We start from the raw sequence: 26,780 nt of genomic DNA on the forward strand, positions 1-26,780 counted from the left end.
AAAGCATAACCGACTGTGTTTACAAGCTATTCACCAACACATAATGCGTTCCACGTTCAACCAATCAGAAAGGGTTAATCTGCGTCAGGTGATCAAGTCTGAACATGAGCAGTGAACATCACTGGAATTGTATTATTCAGGATTCAGTCATCATCGTCATCCTCTCACTATACAGATGATTCATCCACAATATTCAGTGTGATTCAGACACAAACCATGAAAAACTGCAGACAGAGAACATTTATGCTACTGTAATATGTCCCAAACAGTGATGCCAGTTACTCTAATCTGACTACTTTTTCCAGTAACGAGTAATCTAACTATTACTATTTCCAAACCAGTAATCAGATTAAAGTAATTCATCCAAGTCACTTTGCGTTACTATTTGTCATTTCAACCTGTAGTTTGCCAAATGTACAAGCTCATAGTACCAAGTGTTAAATTAGTACAAAAAAGACTGACTCAAATGAATCAGTTTTTTGAATCACTTTATTTAAATGACTCCTCAATTAGGTGAATATGAATCAGAGGCATACTTGTAGGCCTACTATTTCTGCCATTTACTTATAAAAAATAGGCCAAAATTAGGAATAATGAAGATTTGTCTGAAAGAATTCTTTAATGCTCTGCATTTATTTGATTAAAATAAAGAGAAAACTGTACAAATGAAAGAATCTTAATTATTCCAAACGTTGACCTGCAGTTAAAGTTAATTCAAGTCAATATGAACTCAGACATTTCTCATCGCATTCATTCTTTAGCTTAAACTCCTACTGTGCGACAGCTATTCGTGTCTCTCCCTATGACATTTCAGCAGAAACACTTGAAAAACATACTCTTTCTTTTCATCCAAGCATTGAAACGCTAATGTTCCTCTGGCCGCAGCAGCTCTGATGATGTCAGATCCTGTTCTTTACTGTCTATTAATGGCACAACAGCAGTTAAATCTGTCTGAAAAGGGGTCATAAAGAGTCATTCTTCTGCAGGACAAAGCTCTGATTATGTGTTTGGATCGGACTGGATGCCCGGCTGCCCTCCGCCACATTCCTCCCTCGCAGAACCGCTGGACGTCTCTTGATCTTCAGCTTCTGCTCGAGCGTTCAGGGTTGTGCTGGTGAGACAGAGAGACGATTGAACACAAGAACATGCTGTCGCGATGAGACATTCAATTATTCAGTCGTTCAAATATGATTAATTCAATGGATTGTAGTGTTGTTTAACAACATGCCAGTTGTCCAGCTGACGAGTTTCCAAAAACTTTCAGAACACAAAAACTATGTAAAACAGTTTTGAAAGCTGTGAGTTATGAAAACAACATGTGATCTAGGAGCAAGACTGCATGTCTATCTCTCTAACCTCTGTTTCATCCATGTAAAGTTCAGCATGCAGTACAATAATAGGCTATTTATAATTTTTAAGTTTAGTCAACTTAGAATGTGAAGTTGCATTAAGTGAAAATTGTATTTTCAAAGTTCAAGTTGTATTTTTAAAGCTTAAGTTAAATCTACATGGGAACGTTACGCAAATGCAAATTGTCAAGTTGTTATACCTAATTGCAACTATACTTTTTATTAGATAATATGTATATATATATATATAGAAATAAAGGGCGTTTTTACACTGGCAGTATATATATCCCGGAGAAATTAGGTTGACTCACTTTCTTTGGTGTTATATTGTTTACTTCGTCCATAAGAAACGAGAAGACCATTCTTCCGTTGCATCACTATACACAGTTTATTGGCTCCACAAACACCACAGTGCATAATGTCCATTTGAATATTCAATACATTCATCCAAAGGGAAGTTTACATGCGTTTACAAGCGGCAACCTCCCGCAGTTTCTCTTGACGCCATTACAGAAGTGACATATACTGCAATTAATCGACTGGCTCCAGAAGGAGCAGAATCTCATTGAGCCCCATGTTAAATTGCCCAACTTTACAGCAGAATAAAACATGTTTACAGCCTGGTACAAATTGTGGTTTTGGTCTATACGGCTAATTTTGCCCTTCATGACGACTGTGAGGGGGTGAATTTTTCGAACTCATTCGTTTGAATTATATTCAGAGGGACACTACGTCCATATTTTTTTACAGTCTATGGGTCAAAACCTTTTTGCCCTTCCGGGTCAAAAAACCTACCTACAGCATAAGGGAGGCTACCTATATACATTGATCTCTCAGTAATGTTCACAGCGCCACTCAGTGGTCGAAATAAGAATAACATCACCCTTCTAAACACATTTTGGCTCCTACAGACATGAACAAGTTCTTTGAAAAACACATGGAATACATGTCTAGTCTTCATGCTCTGTTGTTGAGTATGGTTTCACTAATCATAAACATACATTTGCATAGCTAAAGGATGCATATTTTTCCATACCCATGTTGATTAGAGTATTCAAAACTTGAAACGTATTAATTTAAGGTACATTTAGAACTGATAAAAATGTCATGAGTTAACTCATGACAATCATGCGATTAATCACAATTAAATATTTTAATTGATTGACAGCCCTAATCTATCTATCTATATATCTATATCTATATCTATATATATATATATATATATATATATATATATATATATATATATATAAACTACGTTTTTCGCAAATGACGCACCATACACTTCTACTATCCACTCTACTGTCACTTTAAAAAAAGCCGCTGCCTTCATTTTTTAAGTACAATCAACTTGGATGTTTAAATAATTTCAACTTAAATTGCATTAAACTGACTTAAAAAATTACTTGAATCTTGTATAAGATAAAAAAGTTGGAAATTGCTTAACTTATTATGATGAGCTGAAGCAATATAAAACATTTGTTGTCAACTTACCCAGCAAGCCACCATCCTTACAATGTTAAATCAATGTTAATGTGACAACATTAACTGCATTGAATCAACATCATTTTTGCACCCGCAATTAATGTTGAAAAACTGTTGAAATTTCATCCAAAAATCACTGGTAAATGGCACTGAATCAATGTTACAATGTGATGTTTGTTCAACATCATGCTTGCGCTCTCAGAAAATGTCTTTAGCCACACAGCATGAAATCAACTGCAAATAAAAGAAGACATTAAATCTCTCAAGATCCCAGCAGAAGCTCTTTTTGAGAATTAACATTAACAAAATGTCACCACCATGGTGATCAGTGTTTAGTTGGGCAGTTTAACTCTTGGCTTTTTATGTGAGCTTGTGCAGGGCCGGCCCGTGGCATAGGCGGAATAGGCAAATGCTAGGGGCGCCACTCATCCATAGGGGCGCCAAAATGTATTACTGATACTATTTTATTAATATTAATTTGAAATATTACCAAATAAAGCGCAAAAAACGTAACCAAGTCCCCCGCCTCTTCCCGGTCCGCCTCATCAATCTCCCCCGCCGAGCTACTTGAAGGGCGTCAGAAATATAACGCGTGATCAGTTTAATGTTGGGAATTTGTTGTGTCGCATCGCCTCTCGCCGCATCTAATGACAGGATTACTTTCATTTTTTTAGGGTGCTTGGCCGCTCGCTCCAGGTGTAGACCCGGTGAAAGTTGCCTGATAATTTATGACGGATGGCCGAATTGTAGTGTCTTAAAAAACAGAAGCCCTCTGATGCAGGCAAGATAAGGGAAACGCTGCAAAAATGCTCTTCTTATTTAGTATTTGTGTCTTGTTTCTAGTCTAAATATCTAAAAATTCTTAAACCAAGATGCATTTACTAGATAAGTAAAATAATATTTTTTCTTAAGTGAGTTTATGCTTAAAACAATTAAATTATCTGCCAATGGGGTGAGAAAAATAATCTTGTTTCTGATTGAAATCTTGTTTCTTGTTTCTGTCCCAAACAGAAATAAGATAATTTTTCTCACCCCATTTGGCAGATAATTGTGCTAGTTTTAAGCTAAAACTCACTTCATTTAGATTTTTTCCCCCAGAAAATAAGGAAAAAATATCTAATGTCATTTTACTAGTAAATACATCTTGATTTAAGAATTTTTTGATGTTTGGACTGGACACAAGAAAAAAAATACTAAATAAGAAGAGCATTTTTTGCAGTGTAAAAGTGATGTAATGAATGAACAGTTTATTTAATTGCATAGTAGTAAAATACTAATGTACGCTAATTAATTCCAGTTTTACCTTAAACTATATGCAAGCAGCTGTTCTGGGTTCTCCAGAGGCCACAGACAGTGTATTTTGTAAAAAAAAAGAAAAAAAAGAAATTCATATCTGTTTTTTTTAAACGCATGTAATATCACTTTTTTAATAGCCTAATGTTTTTATTCTACAGTTGTGCAGTTTTAAGGGGACATATGGACATTTTAAAATGTATTTGCCGAAATTAGTAATGATATTTATATACAGGTTTATATAAAATAGCTAAATTTTATGTAAATTTCACATTAAATATCTAAATTTCTCCAAAGTTTAATTCATGGTGAAAACATGAATGTGCATATTAGTGAAAGTTTGCTGCCATCTACTGGAAAACAAACACTTTTGCTAGTTCTCAATTGTTTGTGCATGAATGCTGGATGCAATTACTTGTTATTTGTGTTTAGGCTGTAATGTGGCATAGGTGCTATTTTTGTATAGTTTAACTATCATCAGCCTTTAAAAAATAAATAAAAATAATAATATCATGAACATAATGACGGGGTAGAATGGACTGGACATCATATAAAACAACAATAAAAAAAAAACCCAATGCATTAAAAAAATAAAACAGTACCAGTGTTTCCGCAACTTAGACTGAAAACATGTATGTTTTCAGTCTAAGTTGCGGTAACACTGGTACTGTTTTATTTTTTTAATGCATTGATTTTTTTTTTTCAAGGGGCACCAAGTAAAATCTTGCCTAGGGCAGCAAATTGGTCAGGGCCGGCCCTGAGCTTGTGGTCTTTGTAACAGCGTTTACCAAAACACATAATTTGTTGCAACAATTTTACTGATCATATAATTTTTTTAGTGTAGGTTGTTTATTTATTTATCATTTTTTTATTGAGAAACAAGCGTATTGCAAAAATAAGAGTACATGTAAACATTTCAGGGTTATATAAAAGAAAAAAGTACAGAAAAACATTTTACATTTTAAACAGTAAACAATATTTGCTTTTAAGGTATTGTTTCAAAAGGCATTTTATTTTCAGTTTTACATAGTTTTGAACCATTTTGAATATAATAACGAGCAAATATATAAAAAAAAATGTATCACCATCCATGAAACACCTCAGCTTTTACAAAGCTAACAGCAATCTTAGCTTATTTCACCAAAATATTTTTTTACTAGGACATTACCAAAATAAATGACTAATGGTTTCAGGGGAACTACATCAGAGACAAAAGATCTGATAGTTGAAGGCGTACAACATTCCTCTTCATATTTTCATTAAGTGCGTCATTCAGGTATTAGAAGTGCAGCGTTTTTATTTTCAGTGCACTATTTATATTACAAAAAGACAGAAAAGTGCATAATACGCGACATGGGGCAGATCTTGAGTCTGTTCATTGTAGGTCCGTGGTATAAAAACGATCTGTGTGTTGATGTCCAGTATGATGTCTCCCTCCAGTGGATCTTCCTCATCCTCACCGGCATGAACTAACAGGTCACTGAACTCTCGGACCCGCCCGCAGTATGACTAATTACACCTGGTAGCCTACTAGTGAAACATTAACACGAGCATTGAAGTTTACACTGTGACTTTCATATGTCTGCGTGACTCAAGCATTTTTATGTTTTTTTTGCTGGCATCGGATCGCCCTTTATGGACGGAGTGAAATTTCTCTAAAAGAATAACAGACCTATGCAATTTAGATTTACATTTATATTTAAATAGTTTGGTTTTCAAGCGAGAAAGACAGACGCATGTAAACAATTATGTCAACGAAGCATAACTTCTGAGAGAGAGAGAGAGAGAGAGAGAGAGAGAGAGAGAGAGAGAGAGAGAGAGAGAGAGAGAGAGAGAGAGAGAGAGAGAGAGAGAGGTTTGCTCATATCAAACTTCGCTTCGCATCTTCTCTGGTTTGTGTCTGTCTGAAGTGTCGCTGTTGTTTTCATTTCTCCCATCTCGTGTGTTCATCTGCTGTGGATTATGAGCGGTAAGACATTTAACTTTCTGCCGTTTATCTGTTCCGCCTCATCAGCGAACCGATTCATACAGAATAATATCCGAGTGATTGAATAAATAAAAAACGATAGGATCAAAACACGTTTAACCCTCAAACATGTGTTGTTGTGCTATGTTAGATAGGCAAACAAAAATATGTTCTAAAAACGTTTAGCTTAGTTATGAAAACATCATTTGTGAATGTTTTCTGTACGTTCTAAAATAAATATAATCTTAACATTTAAAAAATTAAAACAGTTCTGAATTTTTTTTTCCATGAACAGTGTATAAGTAGCCTAATGTTTTGCGCTACATTAACAATTTAAAACTCTGAACGAAGGTTCTGTTAAGAACGTTTGTTCATAACTTTGAGAGAACCTTGCCAGAACGTTAGTTAATTAACGTAATGAGTGAGTTGTTTGAGTTATAGTGTCAGTTAGTGTATTAGTTGTATGTTCCCACATGAAAAAAATACTATAGTATATTATATTAAAATTACTCTAGGAAATTGAATGTTTTTGAACCATACTATAGTAAAGATACTACAGTAAACTGTAGGACATTGTGGTATATTATAGTATTTACACGCTTTGTTAATTTACTGTAGTATTTTTTACTATACTATGGTTAAAAAACACTATAGTATTGTAATTTTACTATAATATACTATAGTATTTTTTCATGTGGACATTGTGTTAATATTATTGTAGTGTTTGTGTGTTTTGTTACGTTGCCTATCCAGGTGTTATAGTGTAGTGTGTTGGGCATGTGTGTGTGTGTGTGTTTATGTTAGTGTACAGTGGTAAAGTTTCCAGCACTGGATTCCTTCACTATGAGCTATTCATTGAGATTCCAGCATGTGTTTGGACCTGTCTCACCTGAACACAGATGCACACAAACCCCTCACACACACACCCCTAATCTTCATCATCTCTCAGGACCATTGTTTGTTTGGAAAATCCTGCTGGTAGAGGGTCATTGTGCTTGTAGACAAGAGAAAAAAAAAATCATTTTTTGAGATAAAGTTGATAGTTAAATGAATGTAGCTGATATCTTTATGCTCCAATGGGCGTGCAGGTATGGACAGGCCTGGGTGAAAACAAAGTTTGTTTTCCAGAGTTCCTTCCAGAGTGTTATCTTTCTTTCTGTCTGATTATCTCTCGTGCACATTGAGAGGATGGTACCGTCTGCATTCTCCTGCAGTGAGACAGCTGCTGCCTTACAGTTGCTCTTTAGGCCCTCATGCAGTGAATTTACATGCTCACATCTGTTTTAATGCTCATGTGGACCTGTGATATTTCACCTTCATCACACGTGTTCACCTCGATCTCATGAAAAAACTATTTTAAGAAATTTTGTAGAATGTGTACTATGTGATTCATATGTAAAAGGTAAGCATGCACTTTTAAATAGTTTGCAACTCATGAATGTTTTTAGAATTTTGGCAACAAACATTTTTCCAGTAACGTTAATTGAACGTTCACTCAGTGTTATCTGGTCTTTAATAAAATTCTCAAAGTTAAAAAGTTGCATCATTCATATACGTTTTTTCCCTGAAACATTGTGCCTGGATGTTTGTCTAACGTTTTTTTTAAATGTCACTACTAGTCTGAGAACATTCAGAGAACATTCAAAAGTAACATTCCCATAATGTTTGCATAATGATAAAATTGAATGTTCCCTTAAAGGATTAGTTCACTTCAAAATGAATATTTCCTGATATTTCACTCACCCCATCTCCTCCAAGATGTTCATATCTTTCTTTCTTCAATCGAAAAGAAATTACGTTTTTTGAGGAGAACATTCCAGGATTTTTCTCCACATAATGGACTTCAATGGGAACCAATGGTTGAATGTCCAAATCAATGCAGTTTCAAAGGAAGAGCTTCAGAGGCTCGGCACAATCCCAGACAAGGAATAGGGTCTTATCTAGACAAACCATCAGACGTTTTCAAGAAAAATAAACATTATATACTTTCTAACCTAAATTGCTCATATTGCGTAATCACGTCAGAAACGTCACGCTAGATGTAGGCGGAAGTACCACCCTTGTGTTTACAAAGTGCTCGTGCGAAAACTAATACAAATGTCCTTTAGCAAAAAAAAAAGGTTAAACAACGATGTCGGACGATTTTGAAGTTGGAGATGAAGTGTTTTTTGGTAAAGGGTGTCTGTATCAGTCTTCGCACCTTCGCTTGGGACAGTACTTCCGCCTACGTCTAGCGTGACCTTTCGGGAAAAGTATATACAAATTTTTTTGTTTTTGGTAAAATGACCAAACATTTGGCTAGATAAGACCCTATTCCTCGTCTGGGATCGTGCAGAGCCTCTGAAGCCCTTGATTAGAAACTGCACTGATTTGGACCTTCAACCGTTGGTTCCCATTGAAGTCCATTATGTGGAGAAAAATCCTGGAATGTTTTCCTCAAAAAACGTAATTTATTTTCGACTGAAGAAAGAAAGACATGAACATGAGATGGGGGTGAGTAAAATATCAGGAAATGTTCATTTTGAAGTGAACTAATCCTTTAACGTTCACATGACCAAGAAAGCAATGTACATTTTGAACGAAAGTGGGGAAATTAGCTAAATGTTCTTAGAACATGTTTTTGTTAGCTGGGAATTGATGCTTCGGCAAATTGTCGCCAAAAGGTAAAATTGTTATGAATTTGACAAAATGTAAAATAGCTACGAATAGAAAATAAAATAGCTATAAACTACCACCAAGACGTAAAATAGCTATACATTCATGCTACCAAAAAAACTACGAATTGCAGTCAAAATGTAAAATAGTTACGAATTGCTGTGAGAATGTTTTGCATGCATTTGTGCACCACAGATTTAGATTTTAGATTTCTTATTTCTGTTGCTGCAAATCTCCCATCACTGTACAGTCACTGTGATAATTTAGATTTGAATCTTTTGAATCATATCAAATCTTGTTCAGAGACTCACTCACCGATTCACTGACACTGATGTGTGTTCATGATTGAGGTGCAGTGACTGTGCTGGAAGCTAGAAGTCTTTACAGGATCGTTTAATCCGAAAACCAGAGTGTGACTTTGAAATCAATATGTTTTTAAAATAAATGTACTTTTAACAAATGGAACCAAGAAGAAACAAATTATTTTAAAACATACCAAACTCCCATTATTTGTTTGGGTGTTTATCTCTTTTTAAGTCCTTTTTTTCTTTCTTAAAATTCATTTATGCAGGTCAGGCTTGGAAAAAAGTGATTTGGTTGTTGTTACGGGTCAGGTACAGATTTTCTTCACAAAGCAGATCTATGTTTTCTCCTTTTTTATGTTTATCCGCAGCTTAAATTTCAATGATGTTCTTAAAACGTGATTAAAACAATTGAGCTTTTACGATGTGTGCTGCTTCTAGTACACTGAATACAATGAATAACTCACATCTGGAGTGTTGATGGTTGAACAACAACAAGCACAAAAAAAGGAAACAGGCACAATTTAGCTGCTTTTCTTGCTACCTACATCACCTACACTTGAAAAGAGCCACCTGAGAAGATCATAAACACCTTATGTTTTCACAGGTGAATGGCTGCTGGGAGACGAGGGTTCGATCATGACTTTGTTTGAGGAGGAGAAGTGCGAGGAGCTCTGGGAGCGAGTGGAAGGAGTCCGGCACAAACTGACCCGCATTCTAAACCCGGCGAAGCTGACGCCGTATCTGCGGCAGTGTAAGGTGATCGACGAGCAGGACGAGGATGAGGTGCTGAACTCCAGTCAGTATCCCCTGAGAATCAGCAGAGCCGGTGAGGATGCGTGAACCACATCACAGAGTGCATACTGAGGGGAAAGTACTAGTGCTGGGCCCTTTTGAAACGGCCAGATTTGAATCAGTGCCTCGGAGCACGTATCAAGTCATGTTTAGTCACCATTATGTGAACAGTGTTTGCATTAGTTGGGCTCTTGACCCTTGACTTACAGCCAGCCATTGCGGGTGTTTTCAGAAAATTTCTGCATTGCTATATGCTATTAAGGTAAAATTTGGAGTGACTTTAACCAGGTCACAAGTGTGCGGAAGCTGACAATATAAAAACAGGGAATCCAGCAACACTTGTGGTAAGGGGAGCTTTAATAAATGCTACAAAATTACCATCGTGTTTCAGCTTGAGAACCTTCTTCGGTTACTGTTTTCTAAACATACTAATACAGCAGCCAGAGGAAAAACTAATAAATCAATCAAGGGGTCAAGTCCAACTACACACTGTAAAAACTAATTAGTTCAGTTTACTTAATTCAATTGTGCAAACTTGTTGCCTTAATTCAATTAAGTTAGCATTACTTAATTGCATTAAGTTGTTCTTAATTAAACCGTTTAAGTTTTGTCAACTTAATCCTGGGATCTGAGGAAGTGTACTCCCAGAGTGCATTGTGGCATGAATAAATTAATTGCTTCGTTTTACTATTTTTGGCTTTATTTTACTATTTGTCTTTTGTCAGTATAACCCCAATAATGACAGCAAGTAAAATAGTAAAGGTCGTATTAATAATAAAAAATAAAAAATAAAACAAATCCTTGTTACCATTGTTGTGTTTTGCATGCTGAATGTTGAAGTGTGTGTGTGACACACTCAAACATGGTCAAATGATATTGTGACAAATATAGAGGGATTATATCGACTCAATTAAAAGGTTATGCCATAAATATTAGCAAAAATAATGTTAAAAGATCATTATTTGACATGAAATATAGTTATGTTATATATCATTAATGGACAAATATATATATATATATATATATATATATATATATATATATATATATATATATATATATATATATATATATATATATATATATATATATATATATATATTTATTACTCCCCTTCTTTTGAAATCATACAACTATGATTTCTTGTTGCATTGCTGCATTAATAGGAAGTTAATTACTATAATATGAATGAAGTTCCAAGTGTCCAACCAAAGGGAACACTGATCACAATTATGGTGAGAGGAAGTGGAGGAAATGAGTGATAAGTCTATAAAAAATTGCCCCACCTCAAAAACACTTTGCTTTGGCAAAATGGTACTCAAACCAGTCAAGTAATGTTTACTTGAGTTTTCTAAGTAACGAAGGCATAGCACGCAAATAGTTCAGATTACTTAATTGTTTTAAGTAAGTTCAACAAATTATTGGACATTAAGTAAAGTTTACTAAAAAAGTCTTAGTAAGAACAACTGTTGGATTTTACAGTGCAGGAAACACAGATTGTTCCTCTTTCCTTCAGTGATTTTACTCATTAACATCAGGTGTCATCACTAATGCTCATACTGAGCAGTTTTAAACACAGTAACTTTGTTGGGCCTGTCCAAATACCCACACTTGCGGTCTTGGGAGCGGTGCATGTGACAGGAAGTAAGTGCGCAAGTTCCATGTCTTAAAAATGCCAAATTGGAGTGCCCTGAAGCAGAGCTGGACTGGTAATCTGGCATACCGGGCATTTTCCCGGTGGGCCGACGCACTTTGGGGCCGATACAAGGTTATTTATTTATTTTATTTTTTGTCTTCTGAATTGACAGGCCAAAGCGAGAGAGACCTTCCCTCCTCCATAGTCTGTGTCCATATTAGGCGCTGTTTAAAAATTTGGGCGCATGAAACTGCAAAAGGCAAATATCCGCGCAACAGCGCTGCCGCCGACGAACGTGCGTTGCGTTTCTGCTGCTCTATGAAGTGATGAACCGGCACTTTGACTCCGAATGTTGTTTTATACAATCGTGTGATATGGGAACATTAAAGGTTCTGTGGTGAATCAGCTGAAAACAGCCGCGACCATGTAAATACATTGCGAGGTAAATTGGAAAACAGCAATACAAACTACAAACTTGTCACTCTAGCACAACCAAATTCAATAGTTTATTATTATTTATTTATTTATTTTCGAAACCATATACCTATGGTAATGAGGAGCATGATTTTACCTGTGACTACCATGCCCATACAGTTAAATGAAACTGACCTAGGCTACAGTTAAACTCAGTTAAAATGTCATTACACTCTAAAAAAAAAAAGGTTCTATGGCACCAAAAATGGTTCTTGGCTCGTAATCATAGGGGAACCTGTTTTAGTGCTATATAGCACCAATTTTGGTGCTTCAGTGGTTATTCAGCGGTTCTTTGACTAAGGTGCTGTATAGCACCTCTGAAGAACAGCTGAAGAACCACTGATGCACCAAAATTGGTGCTATATAGCACTAAAAAAGGTTCCCCTATCATTACGAGCCAAGAACCATTTTTGGTGCCATATAGAACCTTTTTTTGTTTTAGAGTGTAGGGTAATTAAATTATAATTCAACAAAACAGCTTTAAAGCCTGGATCCCATGCATTAAAGGGATAGTTCACCCAAAAATGAAAATGATGTCATAATTTACTCACCCTCAAGTTGTTCCAAACCTGTATGAGTTTTTTTGTTCTGCTGAACACAAAAGAAGATATTTTGAAGAATGTTTGTAACCAAGCAGATAGAGCAACTATTGACTACCATAGTAAAAAATACTATGGTAGTCAATAGTTGTTCTATCTGCCTTGTTTAAAAAATGTTTTAGTGCTAACCTTTTGAGAACATTATTGAAGACCAGATATCTTTGAACAAATATTATATTAATGTTACTGGAAGAATGTTTGATCCACTTTGCCAGAATGTTAGCCACAATTCTGAGAGTCTGGGAAGACTGCAGACATACAAATGTATCGTTTTCTTGATGTTAGAAGAACGTTTATGATGTTCCTGAAACATTATTTCAACTATTTTTTTTATTAACAACTCAACATTATAAGAACGCTGATTTGTAAAAGTCCAAGAACATAAAAATGTCCAGTTTCGTTAATGTTAATAGAATGTTATTTAAAGGTTAGTATGATGTTCCTGAAACATTCTTTCAATCATTCGAACACCTGCTGAAAGAAAGAGAAATAAGAACACACACTACAACTGACTTCAGCCACAGCCATAGATGAAATCAACTGAAGATAAAAAAAACATTAAATCTCTGAAGATCTCTGAGGATTAAACAACTCCACAAACAGCATTACCAGATTCACTTATCACTAACCAGATTTACTTTATTTCTGTCAGACGTTCTTTTATCAAAGGTATTAACAGAGGTTTATCTTTTAGTTGAAAATGTTTGGTTTTTAAGTCACCGTTATGGTGATCGGTGTTTACATTAATTGGCCTCTTGACCCTTGAATTTTCAGCAAATGCAGTTGTTTTCAGAAAACATTTCTGCATTGATAAATACTGGTAAGGTAGGATCTGAATGGACTTTACCAGCTCACAAGGTGCATGGAAGCAGACAATATAAAAAGTGCAGAAAGGGGAATCCAGCAACACTTGTGGTAAAGGATAATTATAAAGAATAAATTCAAAAAATTGCCAACGTGTTTCGGCTTGAGAGAGCCTTCTTCAGTAACTGTTATCTGAACATACTAATAAATCAATCAAGGGTCAAGCCATTATGAGGGCATTTAAAAAAACCAAACAATGTTTTAGTGCTAACCTTTTTGAGAACTTTATTGAAGACCAGCTAACATTGAACAAACATTCTATTAATATTACTGGAAGAGCGTTTGATAATAACTTTGAGAGAACCTTGCCAGAATGTTTGCCAAAGTTCCTGAGAACGTTCCTTGTTAGCTGGGAAGACAGTACGGCCGTATTGGGAAATTCTGCAATGTCATAACATTGAGTCATGATGAAAGACACGCTTGCTCTTACTGTTTGCGCTCAGGGCCATTCATTGAAAATCTTCAGCCTCACATTCCTCACACGCAAATCTGGAAAAGTCAATAGGGAAGCAAAAAACTTTTCCTCTTGTGTAAAGGGCTGTGGGTAAAATAGGCTTAAAAGACAATTAACAATTAGAAATGTTATTGATTTGACTGCACTGACGCTATCGGATGAGAACAAAACTTGAACTAATTTGAGCTGAATAATGACACTATTTTGTGGTGCTGAAAATTAAGTTGTTTCATAGTTGATGTATTTTGCAACACTATCCACTATTATAATTTTTTACTTTTACATTTCCATGAATCTGCTTTAAAACAATCTGTATTGTTAAAAGCGCTATAGAAATAAACCAGACTTGACTCAACACTCACCAATGCTAATGCAATCTTAAATAGTATGTGACGTGATGTGATTGGTGGGCGTGTATCAGTGTGCAGTGATTTAATTGGCTGCTGTCTGCAGGCCGTTTATTGGACATCCTAAGGGGGCGTGGCAAGCGCGGGCTACAGGCCTTCATGGAGTCGCTGGAGTTTTATCATCCGGAGCAGTTCACACAGCTGACCGGACAACAACCGACGCAACGCTGCTCCATTATGTTGGGTGTGTGAACACGGCTCTGCCATTTTAAGTCAGCATGAAATGGAAGTTGCTCTAGTCTTTTCTCATGTATTGTGATGTTTATCTGATTGAAACTACTTCTAGAACAAGAACAAATGTAGGGCGGGACTTGACTGTGTCCATGAGGAATTGGCTGGACGGTTGCACATTTTTACGTCGAAAATAAAAATCACCTTGTAAAAATCAAAATAACTTCCCCTCCCTCTTGCAGCGACTTCTCTTCTCTGATGGCGAGGGTGGGACAACCTGTCAATCACATGAGATCCACAAATAGAAAACCACCACCATCCAATCAATTCCCCACAGACAAAATCAAGCCCCGCCCTACATTTGTTCTTGTTTGTGAAGCCGTTCCACTCTGATATACGGCACTCTAGGGAAGAAAAGACTACTTTGATTGTCATTCATGCAGCAGTTTAATGTTATTTTTGTGATCTCATGTGTGTAGATGAGGAGGGTCCTGAGGGTCTGACTCAGTTTCTGCTGCTGGAGGTGCGTAAGCTGCGAGAGCAGTTGCGCGGCAGTCGTTTGTGCGAGCGGCGTCTCTCTCAGCGGTGCCGTGTGGCCGAGGAGGAGCGCAGCCGAGCTGAACGCAAAGCGCAAGAGCTGCGCCAGGACCGGATACAGCTGGAGAGGTCCATTTATATATATATATTCACTTTTTGCCATTGAGATGACTTACATGATGACAGAATAGTTTTTTAATGAAATAATACCCTGCATAAGAAAGTAAAACTGCCAGTAGGTGGCGGTAAATGTCTAAATGCGTAAGACATTGAGTCATTTATTCATTAGATTTGTTCAAGCGGTTATAAAATTGTTATAAAATGAGTATCACATTTGCAGTCGTGTGATATTGCACTTGTTACTTGTGTGATATTGCTCAACTATATCATATGATATAAATATGAGACAACTCAATGGGGCATTTTTGCCCTGATATCTTGAATTTTAGGGTCATTCTAACTCCATTCACATTCAGTGAGATGTTGCCCTGCTTCATGTTCAAAACCATCAACTGTATGTACTGTAAGATGAACTATGTAGGGCTAAGGCAGGTCCGTTAAATGCATTAATAATTTTAACACGTTATTTCTTTTTCCATAACTAATTCATTAAATTAACACGTTAAATCGACAGCCCTAATACATTGTAAGTCACTTGCCAAATGCTTGAATCTGTTTCTACATGTGTGTTTCCGGGTCAGGTTGAGGCAGGACTGGGAGTCTGGTACTCGTGAGTTGGGTTTGCTGAAGGACAGACACCTGGATCAGGCTGTAAAATACTCTCGAGCACTCGAGGAACAGCGCAAGGCTGCGGCGCGTGAAAGAGAACTACTCACTGAGGTACAATACACAGACAATTAAGACTTGTCTCTCATGAAAGCACTTGTTGATCAGTTGAAACATGTATTGAAGTGTTGACTACATAGTTTTAAAGGGGACCTATTATACCCCTTTTTACAAGATAAAATATAAGCCTCAGGTGTCCCCAGTAGTGTTAATTTCATCAGATATTTTTTTAAATTTTGTCTCAGTCCTAGTCCCGTGTCAGATGTGCTTTTTAGTTTTTATCATATTTAGTCAAGCTTGTCTTTTTTTGTTTTAGTCAAGTTTAAATGTCTGAGCATTTTAGTCTAGTTTTCGTAAATGAAAACCATTTTTGTCATGCTGCTTTGAAAATCCTGATTATTTTGCTCAAAATTATAATCACAACAATTGTTGTCATTTGAGAAGTGTATTTATTGTTGCACTATCACTGATAAGCACAAATCAAGAGTCGACCTATACATATGTTTTTTTTTACCTCATCTAGTTTAATGATTTATTATAGGCTAGATATCATATAGGCCTAATGGAAAAATAAGAAACTTCTCTAAAAAAAACAATGTTTTTTATTAAAACAACAGCGAAAACAAAAGACTGTATTTTAAAAACAGGTTGTGTAAGTGCAGTTATTCAGCAAACACAATCGCAGATAGTCGAGAGATCCATGCTTGGATTTATCACAGTTATCTCTGAGACAGAACACAGACCGACTGAATGACAATTTAAGCAGAAATGCAGCTTATTAGTTTATTGGTGTTCTCAGATCATCCGTGCGCGCACATGGTTGCCAGATTGCAAATTTAATTTTGTTAACGAAATGAACACTAGTCCCACTAGTTTCAGCTCAAAGTACCCCACAGATCATTTATTATACCATGTTATTATATATTACACAATCTCTATCGTACTCACACTCACGTGACATTGCAGTTCTTCATCATCATGTAAGTTTATTATCTGCATGCATTTTAAAGCCATATCAGTGTAAACTTCTGATATATGGTTTTCTGAGCGCACACACACCCGAAGCACGCGCACAGAAAGCTGTGTGTCAGACGACGCGTCCTGTGAGTATCAAACTAAGTTCTCTTTGCGCTTAAACTCTCAAATACACACAAGGTTAAGTCAAAAACACACAGTTCACAAAAACACAGTCTGTAATGTCTGTGAACATAAACAGCTGTGTAAGAAATCGCATGTGTAGGCAGTATTATATCTGTTTATTAAAGTGAAAGCAGCGTAATATACAGTACCTGCTGCTATATATGCAGTTAATATGAATCAAACAACTAAAGAAAAACAGAAATTACTCACTGCTCTCGACTGAATATTAGGCTTCTGTTAAATGCTCTGGAGAGGAGATAAACATGGTGGACTGAGGGGCGGGATCTATGCTAATAGGGCAGGGGTGGGGCTTAATCATATGTCACACTGCTAGAATCTGCAAATGGCTTGTTCTGAGACACTGCTTATGATTTATGGGGGTTAAAAAAGAGGAGTGGGTGGATTTTTACCATTATAGGGTGGCTGTGTACACACACTGCCAACACACATTTATGTTCAAACACCATGTAAAAGTGAATTTTGCATAATAGGTCCCCCTTAAAGTTCTTTAATGTGAATTAGAGGCTCATTGGTTATGACATCCGACCATCAACGGATACGATAAACACTAAACTGTTCGTTGAGACACTATGAATTATGTACTGCACAGAGTTCATGTCAGGCTCATAGTGGGCGTGTCTGTGCGATGTGACTGACAGGTGGAACAGCTCAGGAAGAGATTACTGGAGGTGGAGAAAAGAGCAGACGATGGCTCCGCCCCCTCTCTGACGCATCATACGAGCAGTGAGGTGTGTGACCACCCAACTGCAGACCCGCCGCTCACCGTGAGGAAGACCGAGCACAATTCTGGAAATCAGGTCAGTCACAAGACTCTCTCTGCTCATCATGGCACTTACTGAAGTGTGTGTAATGTGTGTGTGTGTGTGTGTGTATGTATGTGTAGGCTCTGTTGGACATCCTCCAGCAGGACCGGCGGGAGGCGGTGGAGCAGCGGCAGGAGTTGTGCGGCACCATCGCCCGACTGCAGGGGGAGCTGGAGAGCTCAGAGTCGCAGAGAGAGAAAGTGAGAGGAAACATGAATTCAGAATCACATACTTTCTCAGCCCTGTGTGACAGAAACAGTATGAGTTGTGTGATAGTATGCTTGCTTTCTGTGTGCTGTGAAGCTGGATTATAATGTGCAGGTGGACAAGTGTTTTACAAAATTAAAGACAGATGCTTTAGATAGCTTTTAAATTATGTGTATTGTCAAAAGCATAATGAAATATGACTTCAAAACAGCTTTACAGAAATAAAGAGGAAAAACAGCATCAGTTCTTCAATGTCTGGAATCAGTTAACTTATAATTGCATAATAATTAGGGGCCAAGATGGCACCTATTCTATCCGTTAGTCTTCTACTTCCACCATGTGGCAGCCCATAGAAGCATATAGTAAAAAAGTTTGAAATTTGGTACACTGACATTCACCACAGCAGATTTGGAGTCTCTAACTCAATTCCTCTAGCGCCACCAACTGTCCAAAGTTTCACCTACATTTATGTTGATAACTTTTGAACCTGCTGCTTGTTTTCATCTGTTGACGTTGTACACACAGAATGTGGCGGTTGGTCGGTGTTGTATTTGTCCTGCCCCTCCTCCACTCTGATTGGACGGCTGGGTGAAAAGTGACAGTGATGAGCGCTGCGTTTTGCTCCAACTCTCGGCGACCAGTAAAAAAACGCTGAGTGCTCAGCACTTGAGCGTGAAATACTCACTCAGCGCCTCGTTACGCTCATGCCGTTCTAAAAACGTGGCGCTCCCATTGAAAACAATTGAATACGCCAGCCAGCCGTGTTAAAACGCTTTGGTGGACACCCGGCCTAAGGGTTAGAAACAAAATGATTTTCCTCTGATTCCTTGGCTCAAGGCAATTCGATTGCACCCTATGACGTAATTTTACTTCATGACAATTTTCCCGCCAAAAAAACCTTCTAGACGGTTTGTCCTATTTTCATGAAAATTTTACCAGATCATGTTCAGACCATGCTGGCTCAAAATTTTTTTGATTTACCCAATCGTTCTCGAATAACGTGCAAAAGAATTTGACAAAGAGCGTGCCAAATTGGACGCAAGACTCTATTTCCGCAACGCTTTACCGTATTCAGACCAAACTTGGTACATCCCAAGCATGACCTGAGGCTACATGCAGCATTTCGACACAGTGGCACCTAATGGTCAGAACAAATGCAAAATTGCTATTTATGCTTGTAGCTTCTGAACAGTTTGCCCAAAAATCATCCCATTTTTTCTCGTATTGACTTTTGTGGGCATCGGCCATTTTGAATTTTGTCCTGAAATGCTGTATTTTATGAACGCATTAACGTATCATTACGAAACTTGGTATGTGTCATCGGGACCGTGCCCGTACAGTACTCAAACAGTTTCGAGACAGCGCCACTTTGTGATCAAAAGTTATAATGAAATGTCCAAAAATGCTAATAAGGTTTATTGTTGGTGTTTTTCTGAAGCTCACAGCCAAGTCAAGTAAAATTGTTCGGCGATCTCTAAATCCATAAATTGCATTGAATATATTTTAATAAATTAAGTTAATGTAGTCTGTTGAAGGATATTATATATCTATATATGTGTGTGTGTGTGTGTGTGTAGCTGGCGTCTCAGTATGAGCAGCTGCAGCTGCGGCTCAGGACTCTGCAGCTGGACTGGGAGACGGAGCAGAGCAGGAGTGTGTCCTACTTCAACCAGATCATGGAGCTGGAGAGAGAGAGAGACCAGGTAAACACACTATCACACGCACACACACACACACACACACACACACACATAGACATGCACGTCTACACTTCCGTCTCTGTGTGTGTTGAAGGCGCTGCGCAGTCGTGACAGTCTGCAGCTGGAGTTCACCGACTGCCTGCTGGACAAGAACCGTTTGCGCAAACGCATCGCGGAGCTGCAGAGCAGCCTGGAGCAGCTGCAGAGAGAGACGGAGAGCAGCCGAGAGCGGAGAGAGCAGAGCGCCACCAACCTGCACTGCGTACGTCTGCATCACTCGCTGTCCAACACAACGGTCCAACAAAACTAATGTGCTCATTTACAGAAGAGGCACTATATTAAAGTCACTCAATGCCACTATTCCAGATGTGAATGTTGTTCAAGGTTCAAAATTTTTATGATTACAGCATAAGGTTTTTTTTCTTTAAATTCACAAATACAAGTGTCACAGCGATTTCTAGCTAATATTTCAATATTTTAGCTGCATATAACATGAACAATTTATAGTCATTATAAAATGTTCCCTGACTTATTCATTTCCACAACTTTCTACGACCCTATTCATTTACATGACTATATAAGAATTAGGATTTATATTATTTATAGAATATAGAATATATATTAGGATCAGGTTTTATTCAAATATGTTAAATTAGCAATAAAAAGGCGTGGACAGGGTTATTCGGCTGATCTTATTGCAAATGCATTTGTAGGAGTTTCCTTTCAGACGCAGTATTTATGTGAGGAGAGCATTTAAATGAATCATGAGGTGATTTACTAAGCTTTGCGCTCGTCAATTTAATGGTGTTTGGGCCATTATTTACAGCCCAAAAAAAGCAGACGCTAACTGATCGACTGTGTTGGTCATTATGGAAATGATCGGTTGTGTCTGTGTTCATTAATTTGCTCATTGTCACTTGATCATGTGCAGAACTTTCCACTCCCAGCGACACTTTGTTGGGATTGCACTCTCGCACTAATTTACTCTGTAAATCTGGCCCTCAACTCTTTCCCTGCCAAACACGGAATTTTCCAGGTTTCCATGTTTTCACTATTATACACTAGGGGGCGCTATTACGCATCTTCTGAATGAGTACAACATCTCCTGACCAAAACACAGGCGAATAAGACGCAAAAAAACAAAACCAAGTGATCGTATGTAAGCAGATGCATATGTAAAATAACGTGATCATCAACATTAAAGGAACTCTCCACTATTTTTGAAAATAATTTCATTTTCCGTCTCCCCTAGAGTTAAACAGTTGAGTTTTACCATTTTCAAATCCATTCAGCCGATCTCCGGGTCTGGCGGTAGCACTTTTAGCATAGCTTAGCATAGATCATTGAATCTGAATAGACCGTTAGCATCTCGCTCAAAAATGACCAGAGGCTTTTGATATTTTTCCTATTTAAAACTTGACTCGAATAGGGGAGTTGGAAAATGAGCCTTTTTTCTAAAATAGTGGCGTGTTCCTTTAAACATCATATAAATCAAAACTTTCTAATGTTACTGAATAAAATGTGGACCCAAGACGAGCTCTAGTCAATTTACTGGTGTTTGCACCATTATTTACAGCCCAAAAAAAGCACGTCTTAAACCAGACGCTAATGGAAATGATCGGCTGTGTCTGTATTCATTAATTTGCTCATTGTCAGTAGATCATGCGCAGAACTTTCCACTCCCATCTACACTTTGTTCGGATTACACTCTCGCACTAATTAAATTTGGCCCTCAATTTTCCGTGTTTTCACTATTATACGCTAGGGGGCGCTATTATACATCTTCTGAATGAGTACAAAATCTCCTGACCAAAACACAGGCGAAGAAGCAGCGCAATGATATTACAGAGCGCCTGAAAAAAGGCTAACTTCCATCAACATAACCAATGTGACAACCTGCTTACACAGAGAGCTTGGGACTGTTTTCAGGCGCTGCGTAATATCATTGCGCCGCTGCACTCATGGGACGGCTCAAAGTTCCTTGATTATTACGCAGGAATGAGAGTATAGTTCCTGGACATATCGACCGAGAAAATCACAACTTCTTATTTTCCGTCGGTCTTAGTACACGATGTAACTACAGAAGAGTCAAGTTTTAAATAGGAAAAATATCGAAAGTCTTTGGTCATTTTTGAACGAGATGCTAACGGTCTAATCAGATTCAATGATCTATGCAATGCTAGATGCAAAGCAATGCTAAAAGTGCTACCGCCAGACCTGGAGATCGGCTGAATGGATTCAAAAACGGTAAAACTCAACTGTTTAACTCTAGGGGAGTCAGAAAATGAGCCTATTTTCAAAAATAGTGGAGAGTTCGTTTAAACATAAAATAAATCAAAATTGCCTAATGTTACTGAATGAATTATCGCCCCAGGACGAGCTCTAGGACTGTGCAAGCATTAGGGGTGTTGATGGACTCAATCTACTCCATCTGTGTTTGATCATTGCTCTGATCTGGATGTAGTCTCTGACAAAAACTTGATTTTCTCAGCTTTTTGTTCAAAATGTTGCTTTTTTATGAAACTTACCCATATTTAAGTGTTGATAAAAAAGGAATGCATGAAGCTAGAATAAAAGTTTTGTTTTGTTTAAAAGCAAAGGGTCTGCTCTTTCTTTTGATATATTGCATACTCAGATATTCATACAACAAAATATTCTATGGACCATTACATTTTTGTGAAAATGATCAAAAACGTTGGCACATAGTGGCAATTTTTTTTAAACGCTGGCGGGGAAAGAGCTAAGATCTTATTTACATAAATATCTACGATTTTATTAATTCACGTGACTTTTTAAGATGGTATTCATTTACATAACCTTTTAGGCTTTCGTTAATTTCCGTGACTTGTTAAGATCTTATTAATTTTCATAGATAACATTTTTAACATTTTCATATATTCAGGGTTTCCTGGAGTATGGTATCATGGTTCTTCAGTAAAAATGACATAATTAACTAATTCAAATAATATATCTGTTTCAGTTTATTTTAGTTGTGTTTAGTGGACATTTATCTGTTAAATTTAATGCTGTAACGTGTGTGTGTGTGTGTGTGTGTGTGTGTGTGTGTGTGTGTAGTCTCATCTGTCGCTGTTCAGTGAGGATCAGTGTTTCGGGCCATGCTGTTCTGTTGATCTGAGCCCAGGTCCATTCGCAATCAGAAAGGTCAGAGTACACACACACACACACACACACACACACACACACACACACACACACACACACACACACACACACACACACACACACACACACACACACACACACACACACACACACACACACACACACACACACACACACACACACACACACACACACACATAGACATTCACAGTTGTGTGTCTGCTTAATCTTCCATGTTGATATTGTGTTTTTACAGTCAACCTCTCAAGCTCAGATCGGTGAGCAGTCTGAAGGTGAGTGTGTGTGTGTGTGTGTGTGTAGTTTCAGTAATATTATTGGATGAGAACAAAACTTGAACTACACTGAGCTGAATAATAACACTATTGTCTTTATTGTCACTTTGCTGTATGGTGGAATTTCGATTTCCCAGTTAACGAAAATGTTCTAAAAACTTTTTGCTTACGTTACTTTCCTAAAAAAAAACGTTCCATTTTATAATTTTGACAACATTATGATAACGTTACTTTTTCTCTGACGTTCTGAGACAAACGTTCGAATCAAACTTGACTTGTCGAGACGAAGGAGGGGGAACTAGCAAACCACATAAGCAAGAACGGACAAAGAACTGAATTGAAACAGGAGTGTAGATACACATGGCAAACATAACCAAACACAGGTGATACTGATAAGGAACCATAGACACACACGAGGAACATAATCAGTAACCAAGAAACCAAAACTAAACAGAGCTGAGAACGTTTCCTGTTGGCTGGGTTAATAATTGAAGAACTTTGCAACATTGACACTGTTATCGAACTGAACTGAATCAACATTGAACTGAATAATGACACTATTGTCATCCGTAGAGCTGTTTTACAGCTGAAATAGAATTAGTTTTATAATTGATGAATTTTGCAACATTATTATTTATTTCCCAGCTAACAGGGAATGTTTTGTCATAAAGTTATGAACGTCCAGTAACATTAATAGAAAGTTCGTTCAGCGTTATCTGGTCTTCAATAACGTTCTCAAAAACTTTATTCATATTTGAACATTTAAACATTTAAAAAACTGGACATTCTGAACATTCTCAGAAATAACATTTCCATAACATAATGTTGTCAAAACATGTTTCTTGAACTGATGATGTTGTGTGTTTGTGTCACAGATTCGTATGGCTCAAATTCAGAGGAGAATCTTCTGACGCCGGTGAATAAAAAGATCATTTTATGATGCGGTGATGAAGATGTGATGAGATGAAACCTCACTGTGTGTGTTCTGATTGTGCAGGAGTGTAACACGGAGAGGGACATCAACAGACTCTCTACATTCCCGTTTCCTCCCTGCATGAACTCCATCAACCGCAGAGTAAACGTGGAGTAAGAGAGAACTAAATAAATGAATGTGATTCACTGAATCATGATTCGCTGGCGCTTCACTGTCTGTGTATGTTTGCAGGTTTGATCTGAACTCTTGGGGGAGCGACGAGAACGAGACACATCCAGGTGTGTGATACAGCCGTCTGTCTGAATGTCCATTTACATAGAATTATGACATAGAAAGTCAAAATTATAACCAAGTGTCGAAATTATGACATTATGAGTCAAGATTATGACATAGAAAGTCATCTTTTTGACTCTTTCATTTCATAATTTTAATTTATTTATTTTTTATCTCATATGATTGAGTCAGTATGTCATCATTTTGACTTTTTATCTAATGGTCATAATGACTTAGTATATCAATTTTAACTTCTTATCTCATAATTATGATTTACTTTGTCGTAATTTTGACTTTTTATGTTATAATTAAGATTCACCAAAGGATTTTTTTTCCCCTTGCAACTTTTTATTTGAAATTATGACTTATCTCATAAGTTTGACTTTTTATCTCATAATTGTGATATATCCTAATTTTGACTTTATTAGGGCTGTCAAATGATTAATCGCGATTAATCACATCCAAACAATTATTATATTAATTATGTAATAATTGTATGTTAATAATAATGTATTATTATAACAGTACATAATAATTATACACAGTACACACACATATTTTATGTAAACACAACCTTTTATTTTAGATGCGATTAATCGCAATTAATCATTTGATAGCACAATTTTTTCACAATTTTGACTTTTTTTTAAATAATTTTGAGTTATGTCTTAATTATGACATAATTATATAATAATCGCGACTCTTTATGTCAGAATTATTATTCACCAAAGCATGTTTTTTCCTCTTATGTGGCAGGAATGGGCTTCCATATGCTTCTTTGCTCTTCTATTACTAACTTTTATTACGTTTTGAAGCACTTCAGAGAGTCGACTATTACTTAACTACATGTGCATTAACAAACAGTCAACATCATCTGATCACATTTTCTCTTGGCTTTTCTTGCCATATAAAATAAAGAGTCAAGAGCCCAACTAAATCACACACTGATCTCCATCACGATGACTGATGGATAATAATAAACAAGAAATGACAGAAATAAAGACAAACTGGTAATAAAGAGGAACAATTCAACATATTACAAGCAATAAACAAAAGAGTGCTTTCAGTATTTAAGAGTATCTGAATGTTTTCCATTCATTCTCATCTTTACTGTTGTTTTTCTGATGCCATCATAGACAGCAAGTGATCTGATAATCTGCGTTCACACTGATGCACAGATCTCTTTTGAAATATATGATGTGGGTTGTTCTGTCTGTTTAATCTCTTAAGACACAACTGACTGTGTTTACATTAATTTTGCGTCATAAAAGCATTTAACCATTACACGGAGTCGGACTCGTGCACAGCCGCATGCACGAGCGCTCTTCACCAAGCACACGTGAGCATTGAAGTTGAAAGCAGATTCTGTCAGTGAGTTTCATATTGTTATATAAAAATCCACTGCATTACAAACAATTATGCCTTCATAGAGCATTTGTAAGGAAAATACCGGCAGGCGAGTCCGGACACCGTGTGTGAGCGTAACATCAAGCAAAGCGTGCACAGGCTCGTCTGTGTGTGTGTTTTATGAAGAATTGGAAGCAAGCAGAAAGGGGTGTTTCTAAAGCACACGCAGCACAATCTTGTTTTTGTGGTTAAAAGCTCCGAATCGATTCTCAAATTCTCAGAATTGATCCAGAATCGTTGGAGAGATAATCAGGATGCATCGATTTTTTTTTTCTCGCACTCCTATTTTATTATGTTTTTCATGCAGCATTTTGTGTAAAAGTTTCAATGTGCTTTATAAATAAAATTGTTTTAATTAATTATCTGATTATACAAATTACAAAATTAACCCCTGTTGTGTATTAATATGTAAAATAATTGAGGAAAAGTTGCATGATGATGCTTTGATGCACTGTCTCTCTCTTTTTCACAATCAGTATGTGGACATGAAGTTTGTATTCTAGCTGTTAGTAATGAGTGTGTGTGTGTGTGTGTGTGTGTGTGTGTTTTAGAGGATTTAGACTCATGTCTGTTGAGTTCGTGGAGTTCCCTGCCGTCTCAACTCTTTCCTCCTGACGTGATCAACGTGACGCCGACCCTCCCGATCACACCTTCTTCATCCTCATCCTCACCGCGGTACGAGCTCTTCATCATTACTGGAATCAGGCTGTTTTCACACTAGATTCGGCTGATCTAAATCAGGGTTTAGTAAACTCTAAACTTTCCTCTCGTCTCATTTGCATCTTGTTCGTTTGTCAGCTTGTCTCCAGCACTCACCTCTTCGCCCAAAAGCATCAGCCTGGCCAATGACATCACCATCGTTGGGGGCAACCGGACGGGCGTGTTCGTGCAGATGGTGAGGGCGGGGTCGCCCGCAGAGCAATGCGGTCTGAAGGAGGGCAGTGAACTACTGGAGGTCAGAGACTGAAAACTGCTTTCTGTCAGACAGGAAGTTCCTTCTTCTCTGAAACACATTTTCACTGCACATTCTTGCTTATGACCTCTTGATATCATTTAAACATTTCAATAACACATTGAATGAAACAGTGGTGTCAAGCCTTACACGA

General features: G+C 37.2%; 1 protein-coding gene across 1 annotated transcript in view; it reads left to right on the forward strand.

Annotated features, from left to right (window-relative positions):
* The first annotated feature begins 5,990 nt into the window (after positions 1–5,990).
* LOC307125507 (caspase recruitment domain-containing protein 10) overlaps positions 5,991–26,780 on the forward strand; it is a 29,455-nt gene continuing 8,665 nt past the window's right edge. Inside the window, exons 1-16 of the mRNA XM_079815379.1 lie at positions 5,991–6,096; positions 9,658–9,879; positions 14,326–14,463; positions 14,930–15,116; positions 15,689–15,827; positions 17,573–17,731; positions 17,818–17,937; positions 19,522–19,647; positions 19,739–19,906; positions 22,720–22,806; positions 23,024–23,060; positions 23,936–23,976; positions 24,058–24,146; positions 24,226–24,272; positions 26,226–26,349; positions 26,473–26,629. Of these exons, the coding sequence (XP_079671505.1) occupies positions 6,090–6,096; positions 9,658–9,879; positions 14,326–14,463; positions 14,930–15,116; positions 15,689–15,827; positions 17,573–17,731; positions 17,818–17,937; positions 19,522–19,647; positions 19,739–19,906; positions 22,720–22,806; positions 23,024–23,060; positions 23,936–23,976; positions 24,058–24,146; positions 24,226–24,272; positions 26,226–26,349; positions 26,473–26,629 (1,848 nt within the window). The 5' untranslated portion in view covers positions 5,991–6,089. The remainder of the gene's footprint in view (positions 6,097–9,657; positions 9,880–14,325; positions 14,464–14,929; positions 15,117–15,688; positions 15,828–17,572; positions 17,732–17,817; positions 17,938–19,521; positions 19,648–19,738; positions 19,907–22,719; positions 22,807–23,023; positions 23,061–23,935; positions 23,977–24,057; positions 24,147–24,225; positions 24,273–26,225; positions 26,350–26,472; positions 26,630–26,780) is intronic.

This window comes from Gobio gobio, assembly GCF_949357685.1.
Source record: "Gobio gobio genome assembly, chromosome: 1".
Taxonomy (NCBI): Eukaryota; Metazoa; Chordata; class Actinopteri; order Cypriniformes; family Gobionidae; genus Gobio; species Gobio gobio.